At 33.9% G+C, this 22197-nt stretch overlaps 1 protein-coding gene across 1 annotated transcript in view; it reads right to left on the reverse strand.

Annotated features, from left to right (window-relative positions):
* MANEA (mannosidase endo-alpha) overlaps positions 1–22197 on the reverse strand; it is a 73931-nt gene that overhangs the window by 41459 nt on the left and 10275 nt on the right. Inside the window, exon 2 of the mRNA XM_032651289.1 lies at positions 20443–21024. Coding sequence (XP_032507180.1) covers positions 20443–20986 — 544 coding nt within the window. The 5' untranslated portion in view covers positions 20987–21024. The remainder of the gene's footprint in view (positions 1–20442; positions 21025–22197) is intronic.

A 22197-nucleotide genomic window follows, 5' to 3' on the forward strand; every position in this document is an offset into this window, starting at 1 on the left:
GTCTTTTTAAGACTTGACAACTCATTCTTTTTATTGCTGAATAATGTCCCATTGTATCAGTGTGCCACAGTTTGTCCACTTACCTATTGAAGACATCCTGGTTTCTTACAATTTTTGGCAATTATAAATAAAACTGCTATAAACATTTATGTGCAGATTTTTGTGTGGATCAATATCACTTAACAGAAGATTCAAGAAATTTTTTAGATTACAGTTTATCCCTGTAGTACCTACTTACTTTTGAACTGATAAACTACAAAAAGAAAGTTTTAGAAACAATAAGCCTGCAAAGAAATTACTAACTGGAGAGGGAAATCTTTGAAATCAACTAATCCAAAGCCTCATTACATATATAAAGAAGCAAGAGGCCATTAAAAGTATTGTACTAATTTCTAAATCATTTAACAGACTCTTTCAGACAAGGAGGAAAATGCAATGTTATCAAAAGACAAGCATGTGGAGATACAGAAAAGGCAAGGTTAGAAACTGGCAGAGAACTAAATTTTAAGACTTAAATTTGTGTTAACTATGTCATGTATAAACAGCAGTCCCATCTAAAGACAAAACAGAACTTCTAGGTTAAGTTAACAGAAAAAAAAAAAGATATCTGTCCCCTATACAATCTGAAAATAAAAATAGCAATAAGAACACAAAGAGATAGAAAAAAGAATCTATAATGTATGGGGCTTCAGGGGAGATTCTGGCTACCTAAGAAAGCAGTCATATGGAAAAACAATGTTGATGAGAAAAGTGTCGGAAGACAACTGATCAAACATTCAAGCTGCCTACTTCTCCAGCTTATAAGAAGGACATCACCAATGAAAAGTGACAATAAAGATTTTCTCAACATGGGACCTATGAAAAAATCCTGCAAAAAAAATGGTGAAAAAGAACATGGGAAAACATTATAAAGGATAAACATACAAAAGAAAGATTATGCCATAGAGCTCAGGAAAATTATGAACACGACATGCTTTGATGAAATTAAAAACAAGATTCCTGTTTCTAATAGATTAGGTTACTTAGACCAACATTCCCAACAAAAACAAATTATTAAATAAGATATGGGAACAAAAAACTTCCAAAAGCCAAAGAGCTGAAGAGAGTAAAGAATTACCTGTCTAAAATAAAGTGAAAATGTGAAGTCAGAGAAGTAACTGAGAAAGGAAGTCAGTCTGCCCTAAGCATAATTAGGAGAAGTAAACCAGCCCTCAAAATCAGTGGATTAAATCCCGGGTGGACAATGCTTGGGAAGTCCTCTAGCTTGAAAGGGAATTTAAGGTGGGTAATATTTTCTACTGTACAGCACAGATATAGAATATTTTCATTATCACAGAAAGTTCTATTGTACAGCATTGCCAGTATTCTGATTCTCTAAACACCTTATCAACTTGTTCTTATCCAATGATTTTTTCTTCCTCCCTATCCTTGCTGAAGGTATACTCTAAGGCTTGGGGAGAATGTTCTCTGTTCTTCCTTATCCTCTTATTGTGTTTCAGTCAATTATCACTTCCACATGTTGAATTATACCCCCATATTGTGCTCTACAATCCAATTTATCTTTGTACAGTGTCTTCTGGGCTGTGTTACTCATGAGCTTTGAACAAGTAATGGCCTGGGAACCAAGCCAATGATGGTCCTACTCCTGAGGAGAACTGGCCCATTTAAATGTTAATGAATCCTTCACAGTAACCCAAAAGGTTTCTCTAAAATATGTAAACCAAGTATCATTTATAAATAAAATCTTTTACTGTGTATTTCTACCACTCCAATTGCTAAGGGAAAAGGGATACTCTTTGAAGTCCATTCTTAGAATATTAGCATATTAAATGCAGAACACTTCATAATGATCACATCCTCCCTCCACAGCACTTACCACTGGATCCTCAATATAACTGATACCCAACAATATTTTTGTTAAGCTAAATGCTTCTAAACAGGGTAATAGTTAAAAACACAGGTAGGAAATCAGATAGACCTGGAGAATCCAGTCCCAATTCTGCCATTTGATAGATGTTTAACTTCAGGTAAGTTTGTCTACTTAAGTTTTCACATTTGTAAAATGGGAATAAATTCAGTTCATAACCTAAAAGGCTGTTTTAAAAAGTATACATGAGAGAATGAACTATGAAGAGTAAAACCTCCCCCAAAAAGTGATTAAAAAAAACATTTAATAACAAGAAGACAGTAAAACAGTATGTAAATTTGTTACCTCAACAGAGCTTGTGATAGTTTCTTTTACATATAGGGAACTTAGTGCTTCTTTCAAACATCTCAAACATTCTTTCAAACTAAAGATTTAATAGAAAGAAAGAAAGCCCATTTCCAGGCATAAACACAATTATGCAGGATGACAGTTTCAAGAAAAATTATAAGACATAAAAAAGCAAGAAAAATAATGCACATTCAAAACAATCAATAGAGCCAGATCTGAAATAGATGTTGAAATCACTAAACAAGGAATTTTAAATTACTATTATGACTAAATGTTAAAAGATCTAATGGGAAAGATAGTCAACATGTAAGGTCAGGTGGAAAATATTAGCAGAGAGATGAAAACTAAAAGAATCAAATAGAAATGCTGGAAATTATAAAAGCATTAAAAGAAATAAAGAATGCCTTCAACAGACTCACGAACAGACACAGCAGAGCTGAGGAAAGAGTCAGGTAATTAAGCATGTCACAAGAAATTATCATAACAGAAATGTAATTAGAAAAAAATGACTGGGGGCAAAAAACAATAAACAATGCATCCAATACCTCTGGGATAAATATCAAAGTTCTAACATACATGTAATTGAAAGCTCAGAAGTAAAAGGTATATAGAGAGAAATAACGGCTAAGAATTTTGCAAAGTTAATGACAAAACGCAAGAAATTCAAGAAGCTCAGAGAACATGGAGAAGGTTAAATACCAAAAAACAACAACTAAAGATATATTAAAACTGCTAAAAATCAAAAACCAAGAAAAAACATTGCAGAGAAAGTCAGAGAAAAAAGACAGATACATACAGGAAAATTAAGATATAAAAAGATGTTTAAAAATTACAGCATACTTCTCATCAGAAACCATGAAAGACAGAAGACAATGGCATAATATTTTTAAAGTTCCAAAAGAAAACAAATAAAATACCCCCAAATCTGCCCATTGAGAATTCTGTAGCAGATGAAGTATCATTCAGATAAAAGATACAAACAAAATGTAAAAAACTTCATTGCAAGCAGATCAGTACTACAAGAAATGGTAAAGGAAATTTTTGAGGGAGAATGAATGTGATACCAAACATCCACTTGGATTTACTCTAAAAAATGAGGAACATTGGAAATGTAATAAATGAAGGTGAAATACTCTTTTTTTTTCTTTTACTTTTAATTGCTTTATAAGATGACCAAATGTTTGAAGCTGTGGTCAGCAACACATTGCCCATGAACCAAATCTTGACCTCTGCAAGACAAGTGTTCTGCACCTTTGTTTACACTTTGTTTATGGCTACCTTTACACTACAGTGGCAGAACTGAGTAGTCACAAAAACAACGTGGTACATAAAAATCAAAAATATTTATTGTTACCTGGTCCTTCACAGAAAATGTTTGCCAAGCTCTGGTCTATAATAGGAGTAGTGTATAGTGCCTTTTCTAATAGAAGAATTATGACAACATTAGCAAAAAGTATGGGAAGGAAAAACTGGGAATATACTGTGGTGAGGTCCTTATACTACATAAGAAGCATGTATTATTTGCAAGTAGACTCATTACACATAAAGGTATATTTTGTTAACCTTAGGTTATCAACTAAAAAAGAAAAAAAATTAAATACTAAGCAAATAGTAGACACTAAACGTAATCATAAAAAGTATGAAATTCCTAAAAATCTTATATGTTCTGGTATAATGTTATAAGTCATAATTCTAGTTATTACTTTAAAATGTATATCTCAGAAATAGCTAAATTTCCTTGTCAATTGCATTATGAACTTTCATCAGAAAAAAAAGAAATAGGAAGAGACTGAAAAGATAGTAGATTTCAATCAATCCAACTATATAAATAAATCATATTAGGTGCAAACAGTCTTAATCATACTGATTTAAACACAGAATTTTCATATTGGATTTAAAAAAAGCAAGACCTAACCATATGTTGTGTCCAAGAAAACCACTTTAAGTATAAAGACAAAGATAAGTTAAAGGTAAAAGAATGAAAAAGGATATACGAGGCAAACATTAATCAAAGAGAGCTGGAGTTGTTATAGCAATGTGAGACAACGTAGACTTCAAAACAAAGAATATCACCAGCAATAAAGAGGGATTATTTCATAACAAAGGACTCAGTTATCCCCAAAGATATAATAGTCCTAAATGTTTATGTACTTAAAAAAAGACCTTCAAAATATATGAAGCAAAAACTGACAAACCTGAAAGGAGAAATAGATGAATCCACAATTCTACTTGGAGACTTCAAAACTGCTTTATCAGTAACTGATAAAACAAGCAGAAAATCAGAAAAGATAAAGAAGATCCGAACAATACTATCAAGAACTTGAACTAACTGACATTTATAAGATAGCCCATTCAACAGCAGCAGAACACACATTCTTTTTCTAGAGAATCAATGAAACCAAAAGTTGGTTCACTGAAAGAGTCAACAATAATAATAAAACTCTATAAATACTGACAGGAAAAAAATGAGAAAAGAAGCAGAAATCTTTTGGCAACATCTATATAGACACCATATGCTTTAAAAGCATAAGAGGGCTTCCCTGGTGACGCAGTGGTTGAGTCCGCCTGCCGATGCAGGGGACACGGGTTCATGCCCCGGTCCGGGAAGATCCCACATGCCGTGGAGCGGCTGGGCTCGTGAGCCATGGTCACTGATCCTGTGCGTCCGGAGCCTGTGCTCCGCAACCGGAGAGGCCACAACAGTGAGAGGTCCGCATACAGCAAAAAAAAAAAGCATAAGAAAAATAATACACACAGCTCTTTGCCCAAAAAACTAACAAATTAGATGAAACCAGTTCTTTCAAACATAAAAGTACCCAAACTCACTCTAGAATACATAGATAACATGAATAGTCCTATGTCTATTAATGAAATTTTGTAGTTAAAAAAATAATGAAATCACCAGCCCAAGAGGATTTTGCAGGTGAATTCTATCAAATAGGTTAAAAAAAAAAAAAAAAAAAAACCAACTCTACTCAATCTCTTCCAGAAAATGAAAGAGGGAAGATTTCTTGACTAATTTCATGAGGTCATAACCTACTCTAATGACAAAAGACAAAGACATCAAGAAAAGAAAAACCACAAACATCTCATATGAAAAAGGACACAAAATCCTTTAAAAAGATGAGCAAACAGGATTTAGCAATATAGAAGCAGGATAATAAATCATCACTAAATGGGGTTTATTCTAGGAATAAAAAATGAGATTCAACATTTGAAAATCAATCCATATAAGTAACTATATTAAACACTAAAGATTAAACAGTCAATGGATCAAAGAAAAAATCACAAGGGAAATTGGAAAACACTTAAAGAGATGAATAAAACAAAAACATGACATACCAAAACTTATGGGATGTGGCCAAAGTGATGCTAAAGGGTAAACAAATAGCTGTAAATGTTACAAACAAGGAAAATCTCAAATAAACAACCTTACAACTTAAGGAACTAGAAAAAGAACAAACTAATTCTAAAACTAGCAGAGGAAGGAGATAATAAAAGATTAGCTCAGATATAAATGAAACACAAAACAGAAAAACAATAGAGAAAATCAATGAAACCAAAATTTGTTTTTTGGAAGAGATCACAAAATCAACAAACCTTTACCTGGATGAACTAAGAGGAAAAGATAGAAGATACAAATTACTAAAATCAAAGATGAAAGTGAGGATATTACTACTGATTCTACAGAAGCAAAATGATAACTAAAGAGTACTACGAACAATTTTACACCAGCAAATTTGATAGCCTAGATGAAATGGACAAATTCCTAGAAGCCCAAAACCTACCCAGACTGAATTATGAAGAAATAAACAATTTGAATAGACTTATCACTATTAAGAAAATTCAATCAATAAACAAACATCTCCTGACCATAAAAAAAGCCCTAGACCAGATGGCTTCATGGGTGAATTCTACCAAATATTTAAAGAACTGAAGCAATCCTTTTCAAACTGTTCCAAAAACCAAAGAGGAGAGAATATTTCCCAACTCATTCTATAAGGTCAGCATTACCTTAATACCAAAGCCAGACAAAGACACAAGAAAACTACAAACTACCAGCCCTTATGAATATTGATGCAAAACTCCTCAAAAAATATATTAGCAAATTGAATTTAGCAGCATACTAAAAGGGTTACACATCATGACTAGGTAGGGTTTATTCCTGGAATGTTAGGATGATACAACAAATGGACATTGATCAATGTAATATACCACATTAACAGAATGAAGGGAAAAATAAATAAATGGTCATCTCAATTGATGCAGAAAAAGCATCTGACAAAATTCAACACTCTTTCCTAAAAGCACTCAAGAACTAGGAATAGGAAAAAAAATACCACAACATAACAAAAGCTTTAGATGAAATAGCTACAGTGAACAGCATACTCAAAAGACTAAAAGTGAAAGACTAAAAGCTTTTCCTCTAAGATCAAGAACAAGGCAAGGATGTCTACTTTCACCACTTCCATTTAACATAGTACTGGAAGTTCTAGACAGCAATTAGGGGGAAAAAAGAAATAAAAGGCATCCAAATTGGAAAGAAAGAAGTAAAATTTTCTCTGTTTGCAGATGACATTATCTTATATGTAGAAAACTCTAAAGATTCCACATACACAAAATAATTAGAATAAGTGAATTAATCATAATTGCAGAATACAAAATTAACACACAGAAATTAGTTTCATTTCTATACAATAACAACAAACAATCTGAAAAGAAAATTTCAAAAACAATTCAAACACAATAGCATCAAAAAGGAAAATATACTTATGAAATAACTTAAGGAGGCAAAGACTTGTACAATGAAAACTACAAAACATTGCTAAAAGAAATTAAACAACACGAAAAATGCAAGCATGTTCATGGATTGAAAGAATTTTGTTAAAATGTCACGACTATTCAAAGTGATCTACAGATTCAATGTGATCCCTATCAAAGTCTCAATGACATTTTTTGCCTAAATAGAAAAACCCATCCTGAAATCATATAGAATTTCATGTGATCCTGAAGAGCCAAAATAATCTTGAAAAAGGACAAAATTGGAGGATTCATACCTCTTGATTTCAAAACTTATTACAAAGCAACAGTAATCAACATAGTGTGTTGTGGTACTGGTATAAAGACAAACATACAGACTAATGGAATAGAATAAAGACCAGAAATATACCCTTGCATATATGTTCAAATCTTTTTTGACTGAGATGCCAAGACCATTCAATGGGGCAAGGACGGTCTTTTTAACAAACGGTGCTGGGAAAACTGGATGTTCACATGCGAAAGATTTAAGTTGGACCCTTATTTAACATCATACACAAAAATTAACTCAAAATGGACCACAGATCTAAATGTAAGACCTAAAACTATAAGACTCTTAGAAGAAAATAGGGGAAAAGCTTCCTGACATCAGATTTGGTAATGTTTATTTGGATATGACACCAAAAGCACAGGTAACAAAATAAAGAATAAATAAACTGGACTTAATGAAGATTTAAAAATTTGGTGCATCAAAAGACACTATCAACAGAGTGAAAATGCAACCCACAGGATGGGAGAAAATATTTGCAAATCATTTATCTGACAAGGGATTAATACATCCAGAGTATAGAGAGAACTCTTAAAACTCAACAATAAAAAAAATAAACCACCAGACTAAAAATGAGCAAAGGACTTAAACAGAAATTTCTCCAAAGAAAATATTCAATGACCAATGAGCACATGAAAAGATGTTCAACATCGCTAATCATTAGGGAAATGCAAATCAAAATTAAAATGAGATACTACCTCAAACACATAAGGCTCGCTCCTATTTAAAAAAAAAAAAAATACCAGAAAACAATTGTTGGCAAGGATGTGGAAAGATTGAGATCCTTGTGCAATGTTGTTAAGTATGTAAAAAAGTACAGTTGCTGTGGAACACAGCAGAGCAGTTCCTCAAAAAATTAAAAACAGGATTATCACATAATCTAGTAATTCCAATCTAAGTATATAACTAAAAAAATTGAAGTTGAAGTCTGGTTATTGAAGAGACATTTATATTTGTACACATGTTCATAATAGCATTATTCACATGCCTAAAATGTGGGAGCAACTCAAGTGTCCATCAACAGATGAATATATAAGCAAAATGTGGTATCTACATACAATGGAATATTATTCAATCTTTAAAAAGAATGAAATTCTGCAATATGCTACAACATGGATGAACCCATATGATGCTAAGTGAAATAAAACAGTCACAGAAAGATAAATACTGTATGATTCTACTTATATGAGGTGCTTAGATACAAAATAATAGCGACAGAAAGTATGATTGTTGCCAAAGGTGAGGTGAGGGGAATAAGGAGTTATCATTTAATAGGTAAAGTTTCAGTTATGAACATGAGTTATGAAGATGGATGGGGGTGATGATTTACAGTGTTATGTATGTATTTAATATCATTGAACTGTTCACTTAAATATGGTTAAAATGGTAAATTTTATGTTATGTGTATTTTACTAGAATAAAAAGAATTTGAAAAAAAATTTTTAAAAGATCTTATCAATGGGTACAGAAAAAAAGCATTTGATAAAACTCAGCATGGTAAAACTCTCAGCACTAGTAATAGAAGTGAACTTCTTTGACTTGATAAATGACATTAAAAAAACCCCTGGAACTCATATAATACTTAATGAAGAAAGACTTCTTTTCCCCTAAGATCAAAATCAAGTATATCCTCTTCTCTTACCACTTATATCCATATAACATTGGAAGTCCAAACCAGTGCAATAAGGCAAGAAAAAGAAACAAAGGTATACAGATTAGAAAGGAAGATACAAACATGTCTTTATTTGCATTCAACTGTCTATAAACACAAAGAATCCACAAAAATGCTCCTAGAGTTAATAAGCTGAGTTTATCAAAATCACAAGATACAAGATATAGATATAAATATATAGTATTTCTACACACTTTTGATGGGCAAAAAAATAAAAATTTAAGAAAACAGTGTCATTTATAATAGCACTCCCCCGAAAAATACTTAAAATAAATGTAAAAATATATGTACAGAATCTGTACACTGAAAATTATAAAAATCTAAAGGAAGTTAAAAAAATTTAAAGTCCTGTATAAATGGAAAAATACATCACGTTTATGGAATGGAATATTTAACTTGTTATTGTTCAAAAGTGGTAACTTAATTATTTTAAAAATGTCAACTTTCCTCAAATTGATCTACACATTCAAGGCAATCCCACTCTAAACTCCACCAGGATATTTTAAAGATAAGGACTAGTTGATATGGATAGGCAAAGGAATTAAATAGCCAATGCAATTTTGAAAGAGAACAAAGAGGAATCATATTATCTGACTTCAGGAAGCTAAAGCAATCAAGACAGGGTGGTACTGATGAAAGGATAGACATATTAAATCAACAGATCAGAATAGAGTCCTGAAATAAACCCAAACAAATATACATAGTCATTGGATTTTTGACAAAAGTAGAACATGTCAATGGCGATAGTACAGTCTTAACAAATGAAGTAAGAAATGCCCATATTACATTCTTAGCAGAAAGAGAGGCATGTCCATTTTCCAGAGATGAAAGCTACATACTACAGTTCTATGGACCTACAGAAGACAACATGCTTTCAAGAAAAAAATTACAAGGCATATGTAAAAACAAGAAAAACCCAGCACACTCCCAAGAGATAAAGCAATCAGTAGAACAAAACTCAGTTATCTATAGCAATATGAAACCATCACCAATCTGCATTTATAAATATGCATTTTAAACTTAATACAATTACTCTAAAAGGAAAATTTATGACATTGTGTTAGATGTTAATTTAAACATCAAAAATCTAATTCATCTTACTGTAAGTTCTATTTCTTCTACTTTTATGTACAAATTTTAAAGGCAGGAGATACAGAGATAATTGTGGCCTTGTAAAAACTGATAATTTCCACCTTCAGAAAATATTCTAATATTAGTTTCCATCTAGTGCTTTTGAAGTACCATTGAAGGAAACAAAGGCAAGTACAAGATATGTGACTTATTCTTCTTCTTGTCCCTAGAATCTAACATAAGGTTGGGACACGGTAGAAACTCAGTAAGTATTTAGTGCTAAACTGAAGGAAAGGGAAGATAATTTTAAAGACATAGAATGAATTATGTTTTGCTAAGTGTATTAGTTTACTATTACTACCACAACAAATTAACACAAATTTAATGGCTTAACACAATGAAAATTTATTATCTTACAGTTTTATAGGTCAGAATTTGACATGGGTCTCACTAGGCTAGTATCAAGGGGTTGCACTGAACTACATTCCTTTCTAGAGGCTCCAAGGAAGAAGCTGTTTCCTTGCTGTTCTGAGCTTGTGGAAGACACCACATTGTTTGGCTCATGACTTTTCTAACCCCATTTCAAAAGCAGGCAGAGCAAGATGAGTCCTTTTAAGATCACTTATCTCTGACTCTCTCTTTTCGCTCTTCTACATTTAGGGACTTCAATGATTAGATTAGTCCCACCTCAAGGTGAACTAATGAGCAATCTTAATTATGCATCTGCATCCTTAATTCCTTTTGCCTTGTAAGACAATATATTCAGAGATTCTGGGCATTAGAATGTGTACATCTTTGGGGCCATTATTCTGAATACTACACTATGTTTTTTGAAAATTTTATAAAAAAAGGTACTCATCTGTGATAAAGACTTGAAAAGGATACATATCTATCAGTGGCTTCTATCTGCTATCTGAGACATTATTATAATAGTTGGAATTTAAATATAACATTAATACTTCATTTTAATTTCATTCTTTTCTAGAAAAAAAGGTTAAACCGCTAATATTTATACACATAACACTTTAATTGTAAAGCAAATAATTAACCAGCTTATACTGTGAGATACAAAAGTATCATTACCTCACAGAGCAATTCAATAAAAATAAAAATGAGGCCATTTATATCAAAGGAAAAATATGAATGTTAAAGAAGTTAAAGCACATTCAACCATATAGCAATTTAAATAGCCTTCACTGACTGTCTTCTTCAATTAAAAAAATGCCAGGGTCAGCATGATAGTTCCATGGACCAAAATAGTGTTTTGTGTTCACTGTTTTTATAGTTAAATTATTCTTTGCCTAATAATGATAAGTATAATAGGAAGTGACATCATCAACATGGTGGCATAAGATGGTCCTCCTTTATATCTCCCTTTTTAATTAGATATCCTTACATAAATGAATCACCTCTGTGGGTATTTTGGGACCTAGCACCTCACTCCAAGGGACCTGTGAGGAATCTCCGCCAACAGTGTAGCAAGAAACAGACAAACCTCTCTAAGGGCTGCCAAACCAGCAGGGCCAGCAAATCTGCCTAGACCCCCACTGGCTGCTATCAGGCAAAAATTGAGTGACTGCTATCCCTGGCAGGCACTCATGCATGGAAGAAAACTTGCAGAAGTACAGCCTTCACAAAAGGACTTGAATTTGGTCACAGAGAAGGAATTATGAGAAACTTTACTGGTGCTGCCCCTCCCCCAAGGAAACACTGAACAAGGCTGATTTATCCAGTGGAGGTAACCTCTCCTTCATGGGGAAAAGAAAGCAGTGGGTAACAGGCTACCCCAGCTGGGCAGGATATGGCTGGAGAAACCCATTTCTCTTCACCAGCACCTGGAGTACTAAGGTGGGAGCTTCACAACTGAGGGAAGGGAGGATGATGGCAAAGAGGAGAAAAGAATTTCGAATCGCATTAAAGGGGTAGCACGCCAGCCATGAGCCTGTTGGAACACCACCCACTGAGATTGCACAACTAGGTCTGTGGGCACTCTCAATACACCTCAGTGCTGTCACCCACACCTCCTCCCACTTTGCTGCTGGCTCCTTGTGCTCACTCCAGAGTTAACCTCCGGAAATGTGTGCTGGTAAACAGGGAGCCCACTAAGAAAACAAGACACTACAGTCAGTGGTTTCTCACAGTAAGTGGGAAACCACAAATCTGAGCTATAGTGGCCACATTCTGAGAAACAAAAGAGGTTTCCAACAGCCAACCTGGTGAAACGTTAAAAGCCAAGTAGACATAAAAGCTTAAAAGTCTGCCCACAGGGGATAAGAAGTATACTCGAGCAGATATAGCTTCACAGGGGAAAAAACTCAAATATCAACACTATAAAGATAATATGTCATATGCAGAGGGCACGAGCAGAGTTAAGGAGGTATCTACTACTTCAAATGTGACAGCATCAAACCATATCCACAAGAACTATAAATAAAACCAAGGAAATACAGCATCACAAAAAGAAAATAGTATTTTCCAGCAACCAAGCTACAAGGTGCAGAACATATGATCTAACTAATAAAGAATTCAAATTAGCTGTTCTGAAGGAACTCAACAAGTTACAAGAAAACTCAGAAAGACAATTCAATGAAATCAGGAATAAAATGATTTCTTTATTTCCTTTTCTTTATTAAAGAGAAGGAAATTATTAAAATTATTATAAAGAACCAAACAAAATTCTGAAACTGAAAATTCAATGAATGACCTGAAGAATTATGCAATACAGAAGATCTGCAGCAGTCCTGACTATATGGAAGAAAAAAAAAAATGTAACTTGGAGGATAGGAATTTTGAAATGACAGAAGAGGGAATTTAGATTAAAAAAGAGCAAAGAAAGCCTACGTGATCTATGAATATCCATCAAAAAGGCAAATATCAGAATAATCAGGGTTCCAGACAGAGAAGGGGGAGGGCAGGGAGTTAATTTAAAGAAATAATAGCTGAGAACTTCCAAAATCTGAGGAAATACTTGGATATACAAGTCTACAAAGCTAATAGACAATCCTATTATCTTAATGCAAAAAGACGTTCTCTGAGACTTTAAAGGCAGGCAAGGAAAAAATAAAAAAAAGAATTAAATCTACAATGGACTGCCATTAAGCTATCAGCAGATTTCTTTGCAGAAACTCTTCAGGCCAGCGGACGGCAGAATGACATATTTGAAGAGCTGAAAGACAAAAATGGTCAGCCAAGAATGCTTTATCTAGCAAAATTATCCTTCACATATGAAGGAGAAGTAAAGTAAAGGCTTTCCCAGACAAACAAAATCTAAGGGAGTTCACCACGACTACATCTGCTTTGCAAGAAATGCTTAAAGGAGTTCTTCAAGCTGAAATGAAAACAGGCTAATCAGCCAAATGAAAACATACAAAATTACACAATACACTGGCCAAATTGAGAAATATACAGTCAGACTTAGAAAACTATAACTCTGTAGTAATATGGTGTGTTAACTATTCAACTATAGTATAAAGGCTAAATGAAAGAGTAGGAAAAGTAACTATAGCTGCTCTAAGTTGTTAATAAATATACAACAAAAAAGAGGTAAATTGTGACATCAATAATACAAAGGGAGGAGCAAAATGGTAGACACATTAGGGAGTAAAAATAAGTTGCTTTCAGCCTGAAATGGACTTTTTTATGTGTAAGATGTTTTACAGATAACCCCCTTGGTAACAATAAAACAAAAATCTGGAGGAGATCCACAAAAGACAGAAAAGGGGGAAAAAGAGCATACCACCATGGAAAATAACCAATATACAAATGCAGGCAGAAAGAGAGAAATAATGGAAATACAAAACCAAAATGCAATTAATAAAGGGCATTAATAAGTCCTCACATATTAATAATTACTCTAAATGTAAATGGATTGAATTCACCAATCAAAAGGCACATAAGTGGCTGGATGGATGAAAAACAAGACCCAACTGTATGGTGCCAACAAGAAAACTTTAAGGATGGACATAAACTCAAAGTGAAAGGATGAAAAGATATTCCATGCAAGTGGAAACCAAAAGGAAGCTGGGACAGCTATACTTATAACAATCAAAAGAGCTGGAAAATCTCATGAACAACCAATGGGTGAACGAAGAAATCAAAATGGGAATCAAAGATTATCTTAAAACAAATGAAAATAAAAACACATCATATGTAAACCTATGGGATGCTGCAAAAGCAGATCTGAAAGTTTAGTGATAAATGCAGATATTAAGAAATGGGAAAAATTGCAAAGAAACAATCTAACTTTACACCTTGAGGAATCAATACATGACAAGAGAACCAAGAACAGCCTACGGGGAAAGGACAGTCTCTTCAACAACTGATGCTGGGAAAACTAAATAACCATACGTAGAAAAGAAAGTTGGGCCTATCCTACACTACTCACAAAAATCACCTTGAAAAGGATCAAAGAGTAAACATAAGACCTGATATAAAACACCCTGAAGTAAACATAGGATGGAAGATCTTTGATATTGGTCTTGGCACTGATATTTTGCATATAACACCGAAAGCACAAATAACAAAAGAAAAAATCAGCAAGTGGAACTATATCAATCTTAAAAGCTTCTACACAGCAAAAGCAACAACGGCACAATTAAAAGGCATCGACAGAATGGGAGAAATTATTTGCAAACCATGTAATGGGATTAATATCCATCAGTTACAAAAACTTCATATAACTCAGTAACAAAAACCAAACAAACAAGCAAACAATTCAATTTTAAAATGGGCAGAGGAACCAAAGAGGCATTTTTCCAAGGAAGACATGCAAATGGCCAACAGGTATGTGAAAATATTACGAATCACTTGGAAAATACAAATCAAAACCACAGTGAGGAGACCCTGGGAGGGCTCATGCCAAGGAGTACTTCCCAGAACTTCTGCTGCCAGTGTCCTTGTCCCCATGGTGAGCCACAGCCACCCCCCCGCCTCTGCAGGAGACCCTCCAACACTAGAGACCTTGTGGCTGACAGGGTCTTGGTGCTCCAGCTGGGTGTCAGGCCTGTGCCTCTGAGGTGGGAGAGCCAAGTTCAGGACATCGGTCCACCAGAGACCTCCCAGCTCCATGTAAAATCAAAAGGCGAAAGCTCTCCCAGAGATCTCCATCTCAATGATAAGACCCAGCTCCACTCAATGGCCAGCAAGCTACAGTGCTGGACACCCTATGCCAAACAACTAGCAAGACAGAACACAACCACACCCATTAGCAGAGAGGCTGACTAAAATCATAATAAGGTCACAGACACCACAAAACACACCACTGGACGTGGTCCTGCCACCGAAAGACAAAATCCAGCCTTATCCACCAGAACACAGGCACTAGTCCCCTGCACCAGGAAGCCTACACAACCCACTGAATCAGCCTTAGCCACTGGGGACAGATACCAAAAACAACGGGAACTACGTACCTGCAGCCTGTGAAAAGGAGACCCCAAACACTGTAAGTGAAGCAAAATGAGAAGACAGAGATACACGCAGCAGATGAAGGAGCAAGGTAAAAACCCACCAGACCTAACAAATGAAGAGGATATAGGCAGTCTACCTGAAAAAGAATTCAGAATAATGATAGTAAAGATGATCCAAAACCTTGGAAATAGAATGGAGAAAATACAAGAATCGTTTAACAAGGACCTAAAAGAACTAAAGAGCAAACAAACAATGATGAACAACACAATAAATGAAATTAAAAATTCTCTAGAAGGAATCAGTAGCAGAATAACTAAGGCAGAAGAACAGATAAGTGACCTGGAAGATAAAATAGTGGAAATAACTACTGCAGAGCAGAATAAAGAAAAAAGAAAGAAAAGAATTGAGGACAGTCTCAGAGACCTCTGGGACAATATTAAATGCACCAACATTCGAATTATAGGGGTCCCAGAAGAAGAAAAGAAAAAGGGACTGAAAAAATATTTGAAGAGATTATAGTTGAAAACTTCCCTAATATGGAAAGGGAAATAGTCGATCAAGACCAGGAAGCACAGAGTCCCATACAGGATAAATCCAAAGAGAAATATACCAAGACACATATTAATCAAACTATCAAAAATTAAATACAAAGAAAAAATATTAAAAGCAGCAAGGGAAAAACAACAAATAACATACAAAGGAATCCCCCATAAGGTTAACAGCTGATCTTTCAGCAGAAATTCTGCAAGCCAGAAGGGAGTGGCAGGACATATTTAAAGGGATGAAAGGGAAAAACCTACAACCAAGATTACCCAGAAAGGATCTCATTCAGATTCGACAGAGAAATTAAAACCTTTACAGACAAGCAAAAGCTAAGAGAATTCAGCACCACCAAAGTAGCTGTACATCAAATGCTAAAGGATCTTCTCTAGGCAGGAAACACAAGAGAAGAAAAGACCTACAATAACAAACCCAATACAATTAAGAAAATGGTAATAGGAACATACATATTGATAATTATCTTAAATGTAAATGGATTAATCGCTCCAACCAAAAGACATAGACTGGCTGAATGGATACAAAAACAAGACTGGCATATATGCTGTCTACAAGAGACCTACTTCAGACCTAGGGACACATATAGACTGAAAGTGAGGGGATGGAAAAAGATATTCCATGCAAATGGAAATCAAATGAAAGCTGGAGTAGCAATTCTCCTATCAGACAAAATAAACTTTAAAGTAAAGACTATTACAAGAGACAAAGAAGGACACTACATAATAATCAAGGGATCGATCCAAGAAGAAGATATAACAATTGTAAATATTTATGAACCCAACATAGAAGCACCTCAATACATAAGGCAAATGCTAACAGCCATAAAAGGGGAAATCAACAGTAACACAATAATAGTAGGGGACTTTTAACACCCCACTTTCACCAATGGTCAGATCATCCAAAATGAAAATAAATAAGGAAACACAAGCTGTAAATGATACATTAAACAAATGGACTTAATTGATAATTATACGACATTCCATCCAAAAACAACAGAATACACTTTCCCCTCAAGTGCTCATGGGACATTCTCTAGGAGAGATCATATCTTGGGTCACAAATCAAGCCTTGTTAAACGTAAGAAAATTGAAATTGTATCAAGTATCTTTTCCGACCACAATGCTATAAGACTAGATATCAATTATAGGAAAAAACACAAACACATGGAGGCTAAACAATACACTACTTAATAACCAAGAGATCACTGAAGAAATCAAAGAGAACATCAAAAAATATCTAGAAACAAATGACAATGAAACCATGATGACCCAAAACCTATGGGATGCAGTAAAAGCAGTTCTAAGAGGGAAGTTTATAGCAATACAATCCTACTTCAAGAAACAAGAAACATCGCAAATAAACCTTACACCTAAAGCAAATAGAGAAAGAAGAACAAAAAAACCCCAAAGTTAGCAGAAGGAAAGAAATCATAAAGATCAGATCAAAACCACAGTGAGATATCCTTTCACAGCTGTATCAATAGCTATCACCAAGAAAACAAGAGTGACAAGTGTTGGTGAAGATGTGGGGAAAAAAGGGAACTCTTGTGCACAGCTGTTGGGACTATAAACAGTTTAGTCACTATGGAGAAGAGTACAGGAATTCCTCAAAAAATTACAGACAGAACTACCACATGATGTAGCAATCTGACTTCTGGGAATATATCCAAAGGAAATGAAAACAGGTTATTAAAGTGATATGTGCACTACCAAGTTTAATGCAGCATTATTCACAATAACCAATGTACAAAAACAACCTAAGTGTCCACCAATGAGTAAATGTGGTGTGTGTATATATATTCCATTATATATATATATGAAATATATACGTATATATATATAATATATATGTATATATATAAATATATATGGAAATGGAATACTACTCAGCCACAACAAAAAGGAAATCCTACCACTTGCAACAACATGATGGATAGTGAGGATTTATGCTAAGTGAGATAAGTCAGACACAGAAAGACAAATATTACAAATTATCTCTTATATGTGGAATATAAAAAAAATATTGAACACAAGGAAACAGAATGGAAGGGTGGTTACTAGGGTATCAGAAGTGGGGAAATGGGAGATATACTGTTTAAGGTACATGCTTGCAACTAGTATATAAATTAAGACATGGAGATATAATACACAGTACAATGATTATAGACAACAAAACTGAATCATAAACATGAAACTTGCTAAGAGCCTATGTGTTAATTATTCCCATCACTAAAGAAATGATAATTAGGGGATGTGATAGAGGTTTTAACTAATGCTATCTATAATGGCAATCATACTGAAATATAAATATATAAAATCAATATCCTACACATCTTAAACCTATATAACATATGTCAGTTATTTCTCAATAAAATGAGTATAATTCAATATTTAACTGATAAGGAAATAATTTATTTACAGATAGACTGTAATGTCACTTTTATTACTCACAAGTGTTAGGTGTTCCCCAGTGGAAAATCAACCAAAGAAATAAAATATTTGCACCAATAGTGTGACTGTCAACACTTAAAATTGTACTGTTGACAATGTTTTAAAACATTTCATGTTCAAAAAATTACATAGCAGTAAAAAATATATGGGGGAAGATCTTTATAAGTGTTAGGCATAAGTCTAAATATGAACTGAAACTCTTCCTAATCACAATTAAAATTATAAAATATGCAGTATGTCATTTATATATTTATATATAATACTTATATGTGTTATGAGTATGTGTACATGTAAGTTATACATCTGAGATTTTAAAAAGCCCTCATTGTATACTCTTATAGCCATAAACAAATCAATCTTGAAATAACAAAAATGACTTGAATGTGATACAAATACTTTGTAGAAAATAGGAAAAAAGTCTTTTGAAAGATTCTCCCTACAAAAGTAAATTGTAAATAGAGGCAGATACATACACACAGAGCAGTCAATGCTCTCTCAATTTACCAATCCTATTTTATGTCATATTTTGTCATACAACATAGAAACTAGAGCTATAAATATATACTAGAATGTTAGATTTTCAAAAAATAGTTGAAAAGTAACCAATTACTCCACAAAAGAAAAACAAGTCACCTTGCACATAGTTGATGTAGATTCACAGGACTTTATATTGTTTTGTTCATGAAAAAGTCTTGCATGTCTCTATACCCATATCAGCTCAACGGTGAGTTGGCACCTTCTGAAGAGTCAGAAAAATGTTAGAATACCCAATTTCTTCTTTTGGCCCTAGTGCTAGAGACACTAACAAGACACAGGGAACCAAAACAGGGAGAGTTTTATAAAGGGTATATTAATAAATTGAAGAATTTTCAGATACCCAATTACACATTTTTTTCATATTATTTACTTGTGGGACAACATGTAAATATGTGTAATTGGAGTGCCAGAAGTTAGAGGGAAGAGAAAGTTGAGAGGAAGGGGGGGACAACAATAAGAATAATTTGTGACTTCCCAACAATTAAGTTAAAGAGGCATGTTGTAAACGTCAGAGCAATCATAAAATAAATAAAATGAAGGAATATATCTAATAAGCCAGAAGAGAATATAAGATAGAATAAACATTTTCAATACAAGTAAAGGCAGAAAAAAGGAGGAAAAGGAATAGAACAGAGAGAAACAGAAAACAAATAGCAAAATGAAACATTTAAAATCAACCATATCAGTATTACATTAAATAAAAATGAAATAAACAGGAGTTAAAATATAAGAGTTTGTCAGACTAGTTTAAAAAACAAACAAAAATGACCAAATTCTATGCTACATGCCTAAAGTATGAAATATCACAAATGTGCATCAAGACGAATGCAGAAACAAATTGCTATAATCATACAATGGAATACTATTAAGCAATAATAATGACTAAACTACTGATAGAGTCAACAACATGGGTAAATTTCAAAACAGCATACTGAGCAAAAGACTCCCCCCTACACCACACACACACATAAGTGTGTGATGATTCTATTTTTATATAATAATAGAATATTTACAACTACTACTCTACAGTGATAAAAATAAGATACAGTTTCCTGGAATGTAGGGAGGGCTGAATAAGGGAAGCTACAGAATATTTTACTTCACGATTGGGGTGATATTTAAACAGATGTACCTCAAAGTGAGAGAATTCATTGCAGCTTATGTCAATCATAATTTAATAAAATTCAGGAGTACTAAATTAGAAATTAGTATTAAATTAGAATAAAAATATTATATCCAGAAATGTTAGTGTTAACATGTTAAAAGATGCTTAGCAACACTTTAATTTATGGTATGTAAGCTTAAAATTATAATTAACAACAATGTGAAGACTAATTAGTAATTAATGTTCTATAAAAAATTATTTATACACACAAACTCACATACATATACATACACACTCACATACATACACACACATATCTAAACACACACATAAAATAATTACCAATTGAAGCTGAGTACATTTGTTTCATGTGCGTTTCAATGACATAAGGATCCCGAGAGCTGTAACTTCCCAACTCAGGGTAAAAGCTGGAGCCAATGTCATCTGGGGGGTTGTGTTTCCCTTGTGGATATTTCTTGGCTATTCTAAGGTCCCAATGCGAGAGGATTGGATGGTTCCAATGTATATATTTACCATCAAATTGTGGATTTCCATACCAGCTGTAATAAAATACATGTAAAAAATAATTCCGAGGTGGCAGTTCTTCTGGGTAAGGTTCAGAGGCTTTGGAAGGTTTCATAGTGATTTCAACACTTTTTAAATTCTTGACGTTTGTTTCACTGTCGATTCTGTCACTCTTTTGGGAATCAAAAGTTTTTACCAAATGAGGAGTTTGTTGCCGAATTTCTGGAAGAAGGTCAAGTCCAAAAGGATCTCCAAAAGCAGCTTTATGTGGTCTCAGCATTTTTAAACCCATCATCAGAGAGAAAATAAATAGAATAAAAAGTGACAAAGTGATGCAAGTCCTTCTTCGAAACTTTGCCATGATGTCATACTTTAAATTCCAAAATGGTAAATGTTTAGCTGTAATTTATTGAAAACCGGTAATTAATAAGTGGTATTAACAATATTTTCCAATATATTCAAAAGGAAAACTAAAATCCATAAAGTGTTACACTGCAAAATTTTAAAGTGCATTATGACGTTAACTATATAATCAAATCTTTATACAAAAGAATCTACATATGGCTAGACTGAACAGCAGTATGTATTCGGAAATATCACAATTGCATTTTTGTCAGACAAAGATTTTAAGAATTTAAGAAAATGAATATATTCTTCATCATTTGGACAGATTTTACATATACTGACGATAGAAAGGAAACACTCCATATAGAGAGACTAAAATTTTCTAAATATAAAATAAAAAGTTCATATTTAAAAAGGAAATATTTTTGAGTATATTAAAGACCTAGTCATTAAATGGAATTTCAAAATCTTATTGACTACCTCACTTCTAATGACCTGTTCTTCCACCGCATTTCACCAACTCAGGTGTCATACTCATAATCTTGATCTCGTCATTTTCAATCAAAACCATTATTTCATTTTTTTCCATTTTCTACACATACCCTTCCATGCTTTGAGCCTCTCTACTTTAGTACCCCCACGCAGTCAATTCCTTTACCTTTTTTGAGATGTCTAATCCACTGATTCTACCACTTTTTCACTATCACTTTTTTTTTTTTTTTTTTTTTTTTGCGGTATGCGGGCCTTTCACTGCTGTGGCCTCTCCTGTTGCAGAGCACAGGCTCCGGACGAGCAGGCTCAGTGGCCATGGCTCATGGGCCCAGCTGCTCCGCGGCATGTGGGATCCTCCTGGACCGGGGCAAGAACCTGTGTCCCCTGAATCAGCAGGCGGATTCCCAACCACTGCGACACCAGGGAAGCCCAGTACCACATTTTTTCTTCATGTTTTGTCTCTAGTGAAGCAGTTTATAGGCCATAGTTCAGCACTGAAATTCCTCATTTGCAAAACAGTAGGCCCTCCATATCCACAGGTTGTTTGAATCCACGGATGAGGAACCCACAGATACAGAGAGCAAACTGTACTATGCCACTTTACATAAGGAATTTGAGCATCCACAGATTTTGGTATCCACATGGGTCCTAGAACCAATCCCAGCCCCCTCACGGATACTAAAGGACAACTTTACCCTTAACTTCCTTTACTTCTCTCCTTCCTTAATACTTATC

This window comes from Phocoena sinus, chromosome 12 (genome assembly GCF_008692025.1).
Source record: "Phocoena sinus isolate mPhoSin1 chromosome 12, mPhoSin1.pri, whole genome shotgun sequence".
Lineage (NCBI taxonomy): Eukaryota > Metazoa > Chordata > Mammalia > Artiodactyla > Phocoenidae > Phocoena > Phocoena sinus.